The sequence below is a fragment of the Callorhinus ursinus genome, unplaced genomic scaffold, assembly GCF_003265705.2.
Source record: "Callorhinus ursinus isolate GAN/ISIS: 27379988/994484 unplaced genomic scaffold, GSC_fseal_2.0 scaffold31, whole genome shotgun sequence".
Taxonomy (NCBI): Eukaryota; Metazoa; Chordata; class Mammalia; order Carnivora; family Otariidae; genus Callorhinus; species Callorhinus ursinus.
The window spans coordinates 13,421,558-13,434,792 of record NW_027397093.1 but is presented as its reverse complement, the minus strand read 5'-3'; the positions used below and the strand labels follow the sequence as shown (position 1 = coordinate 13,434,792).

At 57.1% G+C, this 13,235-nt stretch overlaps 2 protein-coding genes across 5 annotated transcripts in view; one reads left to right on the top strand and one right to left on the bottom strand.

The window, feature by feature from the left end:
- CDH23 (cadherin related 23) overlaps positions 1-6,912 on the top strand; it is a 407,397-nt gene extending 400,485 nt beyond the window's left edge. For all 4 annotated transcript variants that reach the window (XM_073878857.1, XM_025850205.2, XM_025850206.2 and 1 more), the window contains 10 exons: positions 61-222; positions 1,729-1,985; positions 2,337-2,434; positions 2,837-2,957; positions 3,038-3,117; positions 3,255-3,295; positions 3,449-3,509; positions 3,991-4,120; positions 4,320-4,442; positions 5,817-6,912. In XM_073878857.1, coding sequence (XP_073734958.1) covers positions 61-222; positions 1,729-1,985; positions 2,337-2,434; positions 2,837-2,957; positions 3,038-3,117; positions 3,255-3,295; positions 3,449-3,509; positions 3,991-4,120; positions 4,320-4,442; positions 5,817-6,143 — 1,400 coding nt within the window. In that variant the 3' untranslated portion in view covers positions 6,144-6,912. The remainder of the gene's footprint in view (positions 1-60; positions 223-1,728; positions 1,986-2,336; positions 2,435-2,836; positions 2,958-3,037; positions 3,118-3,254; positions 3,296-3,448; positions 3,510-3,990; positions 4,121-4,319; positions 4,443-5,816) is intronic.
- A 218-nt stretch (positions 6,913-7,130) lies between these two features.
- The window catches only part of PSAP (prosaposin), a 28,967-nt gene continuing 22,862 nt past the window's right edge, over positions 7,131-13,235 (bottom strand). The window contains exons 8-14 of the mRNA XM_025850242.2: positions 12,353-12,484; positions 10,780-10,875; positions 10,312-10,498; positions 10,070-10,227; positions 9,678-9,758; positions 9,332-9,439; positions 7,131-8,271 (exon numbers count right to left, since the gene is read on the bottom strand). Of these exons, the coding sequence (XP_025706027.2) occupies positions 8,236-8,271; positions 9,332-9,439; positions 9,678-9,758; positions 10,070-10,227; positions 10,312-10,498; positions 10,780-10,875; positions 12,353-12,484 (798 nt within the window). The 3' untranslated portion in view covers positions 7,131-8,235. The remainder of the gene's footprint in view (positions 8,272-9,331; positions 9,440-9,677; positions 9,759-10,069; positions 10,228-10,311; positions 10,499-10,779; positions 10,876-12,352; positions 12,485-13,235) is intronic.

Sequence of the window (13,235 nt, the reverse complement as noted above, 5' to 3'; positions counted from 1 at the left end):
CCCCGGGGACGGGGCCTGGGTCCCAGCCCTGCCACTTACGTCCGCCTGCCCATTCCACAGGAGTGGCCACCGATGCCAAGGTGGGCTCAGAGTTGATCCAGGTGCTGGCCCTGGATGCAGACATTGGCAACAACAGCCTGGTCTTCTACAGCATCCTGGCCATCCACTACTTCCGGGCCCTTGCCAATGACTCTGAGGACGTGGGCCAGGTCTTCACAATGGGTAGGAGCCTCCACCCAAGACCTCTGTCACTGCATGGACTGTAGTCTGGAGGAGATGGGGTGTGTGTGGGCACCACAGGGTATGAGTGACTGGCCAGCCAGCCATGTGAATCCTTCCATTCACCCTCCCTAGATCTAACCGTCATACAGCCAGCCCCTTGTGAATCCTCTCCTCCATCTACCTTTCTAGTCTCTGATCCACGTCTCCATCTCTCCATCTACCCACCTGCTTTCTCCTTCCTTCCTTCCTTCCCTCCATCTTCTCATCCATCCGTTATTCATCCATCCATCCATCCACCCATTCACCCACGCATGTGTCAGTCTGCCCCACCCCGGGCATCTGTCCATCCTTCCTCTCACTCATCCGTCCGTCCACCCATCTACCCATCCGTCCATTCATCCATCCACACGCCCATCCTCCTTTCCGTATATCCGCCTGTCTTCCCATTTGTGTACCTCTCCCCTCCCCCGGGTCAGGCATTGTGCTAAGCACTGGGGAAGCACGTATGTACCTAAAGGTATGCATTTTGACTAGTGCATTTGCCTGTGTGGATAGCTGAGCCTCTTGGGTCAGGTTCAAGAAGGTGTCCTGGTGGGTGTCCCATGACCTTACTTCTAGACCCCACCCCTTCCCCACGCTTGCCTACTGCAGTCTGGACTCCTTCCTTGGCCTGGCTTTCAAGGTTCACCAGGTCTTCCTCCCAGTCCCTCTTCTGTTTCCACAGCCCACCCACTACCTGTAAGGGCCCCGTGTCCACCCAAAGCTGAATGCCTCACCACTCCTGCAGCCTTTTCTAGACCACCCTCCGCTGGCCTTCGCTCTTTGTCTTCACCTCCTGAAATACCATCTTGACCTTCACCTCTGCCTTCAGATATGCTCCCCATTACCATCCTCTGGAGCTTAATTCACAGGCCACCTCCTCCGGTCACACAACCAGATGCCATCCTTTGTCCTCTGATCTACTGCTGCTCTTAGTTTAGTAAATTAAGGCACACAGAGGCTACGTAGCTTGTGAACCCAGGTCTGCGGTCTTCTAAGACAAGGCTGCCACAGCACCTCGGGTCATCTCTGTAGTACGGCTGTGGAATCCTGAAGTGCATGTGTGTGAGAGAGACAGTCAGTGGGGGGCTCAGACGTGTGCCCTGGTCCCCCAGCACGGGACAGCAGAGTCCCAAGCTTACCATCTTTAGGTCGGTGCAGCCCACAGCTGTGTTTGAACTTGCAGGGTTTAAGTAAAACTTGGAAGTACCAGTTAGGGCAGCAGTGGCTGCCTTCTCTGAGGATGGCAATCAGCTGAGCCGAGGCCAATGCCACTGCTCCCTCAATGAACACTCACGTTCACTTGTCCCGCCTCAGTCATCTCTGCTCTCTCCTGGGCCCTGCGGGCACTTACGGCCTGAGATGCTGCCTCCCCTCAGTGTGTCCCCTGGCCCTCACCCCTCCCCAGCAGATTCAGGGGCACTGGGTGGTCCCTGAGCTGCACCTGCCCATGGGCTCTTCCCGCAGGGAGTGTGGATGGTATCCTGCGCACCTTCGACCTCTTCATGGCCTACAGCCCCGGCTACTTTGTGGTGGACATCGTGGCCCGGGACCTGGCAGGCCACAACGACACGGCCATCATCGGCATCTACATCCTGAGGGATGACCAGCGCGTCAAGATCGTCATTAATGAGATCCCCGACCGCGTGCGTGGCTTTGAGGAGGAGTTCATCCGCCTGCTCTCCAACATCACTGGTGCCGTCGTCAACACTGATGATGTGCAGGTGCCCCATGGAAGCGCCCCGGGTCTAGGGGCTGGGAGGGGAGGGGGACCAGGCCACAGGGACAGAGCATGGCGGAGAGATCAGCGGTCTGAGAGGGGGTCTGTGCTGCCTCAGTCATTCCCTAGCAACGTGGCCCTGGAACAGTCCTTCCACGTCTCTGGCCCTCAGTATCCTCACCTATAAAATGAGGCTAATAATAGTGTCCGGCCCCATGCAGTGAAGTGATTGGCATCATGCTTAGTCCTTGGGGAGCACTCAGCAGCGATGGGTTTATTGACAGGGCAGGCCAGGAGGGGCTCCCCATCCCATTCCTTGCTCCTGCCACAGCTCACCATGCCCCCTCTCGCCTAGTTCCATGTGGACAAGAAGGGTCGGGTGAACTTCGCACAGACCGAGCTGCTCATCCATGTTGTGAACCGCGATACCAACCGCATCCTGGACGTGGACCGGTGGGTGGGGTCTGTGCTCAGACCGTCAGCCCCACCTCCCTGCCCCGGGAGGGACCCCCCCAAAGGAGGCAGATAACACCATCAGGCTGGCTGTGTGGGGGCTCCCCCCCCCGAGAGGGAGGCAGGGCCAGTAAAGAATAGTTTGGGGGTGTCCTCCACCCCTCTGAGCCTTACTCTCCCCATCTGTAAAGTGTAAATACTACATGGATGGTGAGGAGCAAGCAGGATCTTGTGTTGAGGGGTGGTAAGATACAAGCTATTCTAGCTGGGTGGGATCTGATCTTGCAAGGCTTGGTGGGGTTCAATTTGGGGGTCAGAGGCAAGAGCTCTGCAGACATTTCTGCGTGGGACAAGCTCTTAAGGAATGGCTGAGGGGAGCTGAGGCCCCTGCCCCTCATGCAGAGTGATCCAGATGATTGACGAGAACAAGGAGCAGCTACGGAATCTCTTCCGGAACTACAACGTTCTGGATGTGCAGCCTGCCATCTCTGTCCGGCTGCCCGACGACATGTCCGCCCTGCAGGTAGTCCTGGGGGCACCCAGCCCCGCCAGCCCTCTGCCCTGGGTGCTCTCGCCCACTCATGCCTGGCCCCACTCCCCCAGATGGCGATCATTGTCCTGGCCATTCTCCTCTTCTTGGCGGCCATGCTCTTCATCCTCATGAACTGGTACTACAGGACCGTGTGAGTGACCCCCACCTCCCTGCCCTGGGACAGGCTGACCAGCCCTGCTCCTGGGACAGTCACAGAGGCAGGCAGGGCCCTGAGATGCCAGCCCTGTCCAGCCTCCTTCACCAGCCCCTCTCTCTGCTTCCCTCCAGACACAAGAGGAAGCTCAAAGCCATTGTGGCTGGCTCAGCAGGTGAGCAAGGGCTGTGATGGGGTGGTGGCTGAGAGGGCAGGAGGGGCCTCGAGGGGCCTCGAGTGCCTGCCTAGGCCTCACAAGGCTGGCTCGGCTCCCCCGGCCCAGCAGGGTGCACCCCTCCCCTCCATACCCCAGCACTTCTCCCTACAGGGAACCGTGGTTTCATCGACATCATGGACATGCCCAACACCAACAAGTATTCCTTTGATGGGTAAGTGGGGTCCCTGAGCCCTCAGGGTGCACTTTGGGGAGGCCTGCCCGGGTCCCAACTGGAGTAGGTTCTCTACCACCCCTCAAGCTCTGAGGGACCAGACTAGCTAAAACTTGGGGCGGGGGTGCCCCCTAGTGGGCCAGTCACCCTTCTCTACACTCAGAAACTATTGGCTGAGCTGGGATCCACACCTTAATTGGGCCCCAGTTCCAGGGGACAGAGACTTTGGATACCACCTGCAGAGTGAGACCGCTGGACCCAAGCTGATCCAGATTGACACGTCACGCTGGTTCCTGCAGGATCCTAGTGTGGGAGGGTGCACCCCTGAGGGCCACAGGCGAGGGGCCTCCTTCTCATGGCCCTGAACCACCAGTCCCGTGCTGGCCAGGGAAGAGGGCAGGGGTTAGTGGTGAAGCTATGAGAGCATCTGTGCACTCAGGCTGTCCCTCGTCACTCCACCCCCCCCACCCCCCACATGCAGAGCCAACCCCGTGTGGCTGGATCCTTTCTGCCGGAACCTGGAGCTGGCTGCCCAGGCTGAGCATGAGGACGACCTGCCAGAGAACCTGAGTGAGATTGCAGACCTATGGAATAGCCCCACCCGCACCCATGTGAGCCAGTGCCAGAGCTGGGAGCGGGGGGGGATCATGAGGGATGGGGGTGGAGGTAAAGCAGGTCTTGGCCACTGATCGCCAAGGAGCTGGGTTCCGGGGGTGGGGGGTGGGGGGACTGTCACTGCTCCGGGCGTGTATGTACACGTGTGTGCATGCAGTCTACCTCTGCTCCAGTTTGTGTTCTCCCCCCGCCCAGGGAACTTTTGGGCGTGAACCGGCAGCAGTCAAGCCGGACGATGACCGGTACCTGCGGGCAGCCATCCAGGAGTATGACAACATTGCCAAGCTGGGCCAGATCATTCGGGAGGGACCCATCAAGGTGAGTCCTCTCTGCAGGCTCCTGCACCACACCCCCTCAGGGCCCTGCACCCAGACCTCTGACGGCACTGGGACTAGCTGCAGAGGATACAGGAATGGGGGCGGATCCTGGGAAACAACTTTTCCACCTCTAGGCTCAGCTAGATCTGCCCTCCACTGGGCAAAAGTGTGCAGAAAGAGGGGCCCGGGCACCAGGCTGATGGGGAGCTGCTTCAGCCTGCAGTGGCCTGAAGCCCACGTGGGTTCTGGCTGGTCACTGTCACCAGCAAGCTCTGCTCCCAATCCTCTACCCTCGGATCAGGTGCCTGTGATCACCTTCCATCACCCCCATCAGAGTTAGTGAGGGGAGTGGCAGGCAAGGGAGGGCCTTGGTGGGGGGGTTAACCCTCTCCCTCCCCCAGGGCTCACTGCTCAAGGTGGTCCTGGAGGATTACCTGCGGCTCAAAAAGCTCTTTGCACAGCGGATGGTGCAAAAAGCCTCCTCCTGCCACTCCTCCGTCTCTGAGGTAGCCGGGCGAGCCCGGAGCTGTGTGCTGTGCCCCAGCGCTGGGGGTGCTCATTCCCTCCCTCCCTCCCTCCCTCCCTCAGTCCCTCTCCCCAGCCACCCTCATCCTTCTCAGAGTCTCTAGAGTTCAGCAGCCAGGGCCAAAGACAGCAATGGGCGGGGTCCAGGAAGTCTACCTCCTGGGCTCCACAGTGGGCTTTCCCAGCGTGGGTCCTGCGGAGGGTTTCTCAGGCTTGAGGGGCCCAAGAAAACGCCCGGGAGTGATGTCCTATAGGAAACTGGCTCAGGGTCAAACGGGTCCATATAGGTTTGTCTGCCTGCAGTAGTGTCAACACTTTAAGAACTCAGACTTTATTTAAAAACCCAGATTTCCAGTTGGGCCAACAATTCCCAAATGGAATAGGCCAGAGCTAACAGTTCCACACGGGACAAAAGTGCCACATGGTGAGTTTCCACTATATCCTGTCACCCCTCCAACTTCACCTGTGGACACTCCCTACCTGGCCAGAGTGGATCCTGTTTGAGGACAGAATGGTAACAAATGAGATCCCAAAACTGCATCATAGGATCTTTATAGATCATTAAATACACAGAAGTCAAGATTCTCATGGGAAGCCCACGTTTTAAGAACACCACCCTAAGTGTCCGTGGTGCCCCCCCCCCTTTGTACCCAGTTTGAGAACCACTGTCATCAGCTAACAGGCCTACTGCAGCTCGAGCCCTGAGTTCCTTGCAGTTACCTGTGTGCAGGAGGGAAGAAACAGTGACACAGCAGGTGCGACTCTGGGGCCAGCCACCTGCTCAGCCCTTGGGCATGGCCCTGAGCCTGGGCGGGTCCCAGAGCCACTGGCGGATCCTGGCCTCTTGCAGCTGATCCAGACGGAGCTGGAGGAGGAGCCAGGGGAGCGCAGCCCTGCCCGGGGCAGCCTGCGCTTCCGCCACAAGCCGCCCACGGAGCTCAAGGGGCCCGACGGCAGCCACACGGTGCACGGCAGCACCGGCACGCTGCTGGCCACTGACCTTAACAGCCTGCCCGAGGATGACCAGAAGGGCCTGGGTCACTCGCTGGAGACCCTGACCACCGCGGAAGCCAGTGCCTTCGAGCGCAACGCCCGCACGGAGTCAGCCAAATCCACACCCCTGCACAAGCTTCGTGATGTGATCCTGGAGAGCCCCCTGGAGATCACAGAGCTATGACCAGACAGAGGGGGGGGCCCTGCTGGTGTCCCCCATCCCTCCCAGGGCAAGGGCAGAGCAGGACCACAGTGTGGGCCCCTCCCCAGGCCAGCCAGGGCTGTACCACCTCGGGCTGGCCTGGTGGAGCCTGCTCCAGTTGCTCAGACTCTGCTTCTGCCAGACGCCCATTCAGCACCTGACCTCTACCTTCATAAAATTTGTTATTTTTTTAAGAAAACCAAACAAAAATGATAAGCATCTGAGGACAAGGTAAGGAGGGTCACTGGGGGTCCAGGAGTCTGAGGACGAACTCAGCCCAGGCTGAGCTCTAAAAAGGCCACGGAAGCCCTCCCCACCCCCGGCCACATCCCTGTCCATCTCCCCCTCCCCACCGCCCCGCCACGCCCAGCACCAGGGGAGGGAGGCCCAGAGCTGGCTCACCCCACCTGGCCTTGATTCCCTGACTTCAGCTCAAGTCCCAGTGCATTTCTAGCACATCCCTGGCTGGACACCCAGCTGGGCGCCGTGAGTGATCCCTGCCTCCCCACATGGACATGGTCAATTGTCAGCGAACGGCATTCTTTACATTCCACTGGCTTCCTTCCCAAATGTGGCGGCTCGTAAAGAGAGAGAACTGGTGTTCCCTTGGATTCTGAATGTAGAGTGTTTGCGTGTATTCCTTTTTTAAATTATTCTCTCAACATTTTCCCCTTTTGTTTAACTGGTATTCACTGAACGTTTCTGGAATAGTCTGCATTTTAAATAAGAAAAACAACTCACAAGGAGGCAATTCAATTCGTCCTGGCTCAGTAAACTACCCTCGCAGTTGGCCTGGGGCAAGGGGGAGGGGGCCTGGTCAGTGGGGGGTGGGGATTCTCTTTGCCAACTTTGCTTGCTTTCTGCGGCCAAGAGAGGCCAGAGGACCCTGGACACCCACAGGTCCATGGCCCTGCAGCGACTCAGAAACCAAACACTGGCTGAAGTGTTACAGAAGCACTCAGGCTCAGGTCTGGTTAACAGACTTTATTTATTGTTAAATCACAGAAACTTTAGTGCAGAACAAACCAAAAAAGTCATTGAGTCCATTTAACAGCAACTGCACATCTCGCGGTCTCCTGGCAACTAGAAGTGGAACAGAAGAGGAGGCCCAACGGGCGAGGCAGGCGGCAGCCAAGGCCCCGGGACAGCACCCCCAGCACCCCTCTACCTGACAGCCAGAGGCTTAGGAGCCTCTCATCCACATTTACATCCACATTTATCTGAAGGCCAAAAAGACCAGCTAGGAAATGGGGGATGGAGGTGAGGGGGCTGGGAGGCACTAGAGACGCATGAAGCAAGGCTCCAGCGGCCGGGCGGACACGAGAGCAAGAGGCAGCCACCACTGTCCGCACGCACGCACGCACACACGCGCGCCAGGCCCACAGGATCTGCACGTGGAGCTAGCAGACGACATTCAGACAGGTTTCCCCCCCTCCCGCCACCCAGATCCACAGAACCCTGACCAAGGCATCACCAGGAAAGACACACACACCAAAGCTGAACTGGAGGGTGACCCGGGGACAGCCACCCCAAGACCCACCCAGGCCTCCCGGGCAGATGCCTCCCAAATCTCCCCTGCGGTGAGAACTACGTGGTTTTAAAAAGCCTCTTTATTCTGAGCCTCTCATCTTTCACATACCACCACCTTTGTTTTGCTTCTCTGGAGAGCAGCCCCGGAAGAGGGGAGGTCCCTGCTGAGGGGCAGGCAGAGGGCTCAGAACAAGGCCCCAGCCAACAGGATGGAGGGCCTCTGTCAAGCAGCTCTGGTTCACACCAGCCCCCAGAGCCCCCCACCACCTCCTCCAGGGAACCACCACGCAAGGGCAGGCTGAAAGCCCTCCAGGGCACGGTCCGTGCTCACCCATCTAGGCAAAGGAAAGGGACAGGGAAGCAGCGGGGGCAGCTGCAGGCCAGGCGCCTCCTGCACAGACAGCAATGCTACAGGGAACAGGAAAGGGAGGGAGGGAAAGGGAACCTATTTTTATAACAGAGTCAACAGATGAGAGTGTTCACTGCCCCAGACACACAAGTAGGAAAAGATGCTGCAGTTTCTCCAAGATGGAACGTCCCCCTTCTAGTTCCACACGTGTCGTTTGCAATGCTCCACAGCCTGACAAGAGAGAGGAAGCTGGCCTTAGTCTTCACGCGACAAACTCTACTCCTGGCCTGTTCCTGCAGCAGACATCACCCAAAACTGGAACCCGTCGTCCCGTCCTAGTCAGCTGGACAGCACCCCACTTACAGCTGGGGAGCATGTGGCCCCCGAGCGTCGGGGACTCCCCTAAGGCAAGAGTCGGGAGCAGCAGCTGCAGAGCCCCTGAGTGTTTTACCGGTGAGCACCCACGCAGGAGGGCCCGGGACCCCTCCACCTGGCTACAGGCGGAGTCCCAGCGCTCAGCAGGCGGCATGGAGGCCCCCCGAGGCAGAACTCACCCAAGACAGTGCACCTCGGCTCAGGCCTTGAGAACAGTGGCCCCACAGGCCCCCTTTGCCCAGGACGGCAGCAGGAACCTACTCCTCCCCTGACCATGCTATGCGCTGGGGCCGGCGGGGCAAGGAGCTGGACACGGCCAGGTGGGCATCACCGCCCCTTCCCTGCAGGGGCCCAAACTGATGGCAACCAGGCCAGTGGTCATGTCCCACTGGTCATGAAGAACCCGCTGGAGGAAGAAAAAGTTGCGAAAAAGAACATTAAGTAGCTGACTGGTCCACACGTCCCCAGCCAGGCAAGCAGGGTGGTGCACCACTGGGGGCGGCCCGGTCAGGACAGCACCACAGGCCCTGGAACCGCCGGGCAGGCACCAAGCCTCAGGGCCACTCAAGAACAACGGCTCGGCCTTGGGTGAAGACTCAGGCCAGGCTCCAGCCAAGAGTGACCCGAGGGAGAGGAGAACTTGTGCAATCTCTAGGGTGGCCTCGTGCGAATCCCATCCTGACCCTGTCAGAAGGGAACTAAAGGCAAAAACAAGGAAGCAGAAGCAAAAAAGCCCTAAAAGATACCCCCACCTTTTACTTCTCAAAGGCAAGAATGTCGTCAGTCATCCTGCCTTTGCTGGGCGGCCACGAAAAAGCCTAGCTGCTTCTCTGGGCCTCCGTGTTTTCCCTGACACGAAGGCCAGGTAGAGCTCCTGCCCCAGGGTTATCCCAGGAGCGGTGGCCAAGCTACTCACATTGCACTGGGTTGCTGCCTCCATGCTCTGGCACCAGTAGCTGGGGCCCCACACACACTTCTCGGTTCCCAAAAGAGGCTTATGGGCTGCAGGGCAGGCTCCAATTTTCTATGTGGTGAAAACGGGGAAGAATCAGATCTGCCCTACTGATCCTTTGCAAAACCAGAGATTATCCGCTTCGAGAAGCAGCTAGAACTAGAGCTCGGACATGCACTTCCAAAGTCAGTGCTGCTGCGGAAAGCCCTGTCCCCCTCCCACAGCCCATCCCCAGAGACTCTGGCAGAACCTCAGAGGAGCCCCTGCTCTATGCGGAACCGGCTGGGCCCCACGCTTTTCGGAAGCTTACCAAGCACACAAAGGAAGGGTCCATCACCTCCACCAGGACTTCTATTAGCACGGGCTCGTACTCAGTCACAAACTGATCACACTGTTAGGTAAACAGGGAGATGGGTCCAGGTCGAGGCGTGCCCACGCAGAGTGGGGGCATAAAAGAAGGGGCGCTACGCATGCTCTGCCAGCCCGGCACCCCCTTCCCAGATGCCCCCACCCGCACTCAGCCTCCCCTCAGCTGCTCCCGTTACTGCCCCTCCATGGCTCCCCTTGAGCCAACAGACTCCTCTAAGAAATGGCTAGTTTTCCCTGAAACCTTCAATCGGGGGCACAATCGAGGAGCTACCCCAGCCTTTGCACTCTGCAGGCAGGTTCAGACCTTCTGGCCCAAAGCAGCTCAGGGCGTACCTGCTTCTGGTATGGCTCAGGCAGGAAGCTGCAGCCTTTCTCAAGAGCAGCCAGGATCTCCTGCTTTGTGCTGTTTTTCTCCAGGCCACGGTCCACATAGGTCACCAGCTTCTTGCATACCTCACAGAAGCCACCGTCCTTGGGCTGAATCACACGGACTACACACAGGAGCACAGGCTCAGTGCCGGCAGGGCCCTCCCGAGCCCCCAGGGGCCAGCCAGCCGCCCCCTCACCCCGCTCACCAGGCAGCACAGGCAGCCCCTGGGTGGAGCACAGATGGAGCATGCCACACACGAGCTCAGGGCTTGCCTCCTGCAGGAGAATCGACAGGATGGAGGCGCCATAAGTGTCCACCACCTCCTGGCACTCCTCAGATAAGGACGCAGGCAACTTTGAGCACACTTTATCCAAAGCGTGAAGTATTTCTTCCTGAAACACAGAACAAGAGGATCCTATTAGAAGAGAGGCTGGATAGGGCTGGGAAAGAATCTCAGAATACTAACATGACCAGGAAACCAGCCAACAAGCCAGGTGCTATTTCCTCCCCACAAAGACGAGACCTACAAAGCAGCCCGACCCCAGCCCAGAGGGATCCACCGGTGGGCGGCAGGTGTGCGGATTCCCAGGGCTGGTGTCCAATGCTGGCAAGGACACTGCTGGTTCTGCTACTAGGGAACAAGAACACCCTAGCATTCCAGAAATGCACATACCTCAGTCCTGTTGTTGTCAATGAGCTTGACCACCTCCTTCACCACATACTCGCACACCTCACAGTAAACATTAGCCTTCGCCTGGACCATGTCCTTCTGTGGGAAGGGCAGGAGAGCACTTTAATGCTGAGACCCTCGCCTCACCTCACACCCTGGGTCCTGCTGCTCTAAAGGGGAAGGGACACCCTGTGGCTAGGGACAGGAGAATGTCACACACAGGGTGGCTTCCTCCCAGTGTCCAAGTTCCCGTCCCTGCTGGTTTTATGTGGTGGGAGACCCATCCCTTTGCCCAGTGCTCTACCACCACTACCTCCCACCACACACCCCCCAAAGCCACAGAAAAACCAGTTCATACTTCAGGAAGACAGAAGCAATAAAACCTGCTTCGAAAACCTCAAAGAGCAGTCCGCATGATGTATCTTATCTGGTCACCATCATTTCAGCGTTCCAGAGTCATTTTGGGAAGGTGGGTGGGGGTGCAGGGCAGAGTGAGGACTCACTACCTGTCCGCTGTTTACAAGACAGAGCTTTAAACACATTTCAGGTCGGCTCCTGAGTTTCAAGTCTCACGAGTACCTGAGATTGCTTTCCCAGAGCCAGCCTCTAATAAAGTAATACTGCTAAACACAACTTTCTGTGACAGTAGAGACATCTCCATCCCTGCTGTCCAGCAGAGCAGCACGGACCACACTTGAACCGTGGCCAGGGCAACCACGGAACTGAACTGTTTTAAGTTTTGCGTGATTTTATTTAAATGTAGTAGTCACATGCGGCTACAATATAAGCTGTAACTCTCCTTCATCTCCTCTGGCTATTAATTCAGTCAGCAAAACAGGGCACTTCTGCCTCTCCAACTCCATCTGACTTCTTAACCGTGTGGTACAGACGCTGCACATGTTGAGGAAGGACAGCAGAGGGAAACAAGACCGCTAAAGGTCAAGTGACACGAAGTTCTGGAATAAGAAGCACATGCATGTGCCACGTGGTAAAATGTCATGGGGCCTGGGCCCTTTTTAAGAACTAAAGCGGGAGCCACATGAACACCGGGACAAGTCTGTTGACTCCTCCAGGTGAACGGTTTCAGGACTCTGTCTCTAACACACTGCTGGGCCCGTAACAGGTGCTGAACGTAAACTGCTTGGGGAATACTGTGGCTCTTTACCAAGTGGGCGCTAGGGAAATCACACACACACCCCCCATGCTCGCAAGCAGCACACCTAGAGGCTTCTGTGTGAGCCCTGGAGTCCTGGCAACATGAGGTTTGCGCTGCAGTGATGGTGGGCAGGGCGGAGGGGCAGAAACGTGCCAGAGGAGGTTGCAGACATGCTACAGATGGAGGCTGATCCCATGGAGCACGCGGGTTCATAACCAAGGAAATAAATGTACTCAGGGCTGGGAGCGGGACACTGCACTTGTACAGGGACACCATAAACTAATGAATGGTCTCAAACTCAAATCCCTTTAGGAGTCAGCAGGGAACCAAAAAAGCATGTGCCTCACAGAATGTGGTACAATGTGGAGTGACCTGGGCATGACACAGCCCTGGCCAGGACAACACGATGCCACCAGGTACCTTAATGGGCTCCACCAGTTCCAACGCAGGGATGATGTTCTCCGAGACCACTTTGGCAGGGATCAGAGTCTGCATGGGCATCTCCTTCACCTGGTCGCAGAACCCAACCACGCCACAAATCTCCCTGGGTTGCTGAGAAGGCACAGAAAAAGCAGTCAGATGCAGGCCCGCACCCACCATCCCTCAGTCCCACTGTCTACACACAAAGGTCAGGGTGCTGGTGGAGCACCCTGGTCACAGCATCAAGACTGACTGCCAAAACAGCAAAGACTCCATGTTAAATCTCAAGGGACTCCTGTAAGTGCAGATGTACCAGTTTCACACGGGGAGGCGGCCACACAAAGCTCCGAAGGGAGAGCAGACAAAACCGCTATCCCTGCTCCAGCCAGCGAGCACCCCAGGGCAGTTAAGACTTCTGGCACCTGTTTCCCTCTCAAAGGCATTTACAGCCTCTCCAGGACACCTGGTCTGCTCTAGAACCTGTTTCTCAGTCGGGCTGGTTCACTCTCAGTAGGAAATAAGCTGCATGTTCTTTATAGAGGAGGAACCATCATGCCCACAAACTAACAGAAAGCCAAATGTCTTAGATCTTTCAGTGTTAGGACTGTTTAAGAAAAAAATGGTTGACTTTTTAAAAAAAAACCACATTCGATTTTTACGACTGCACACAGTACATACAAAATCCCAATGCCCCCGACCGATGAATTCTTTCAGGTCACAGAAGCTCCAGACTGATCCCCTTTCCCGTCCAGACACCAAACCACAGGGAACTAGGTAATTTGGACATCTTGACCATTTCACCATGACAATGGCCAAGAATGAGAAAAGCATACATGCTCTGTATACTTTGTGAACCAAATACAACCAGCACCTCGCTCTGGGC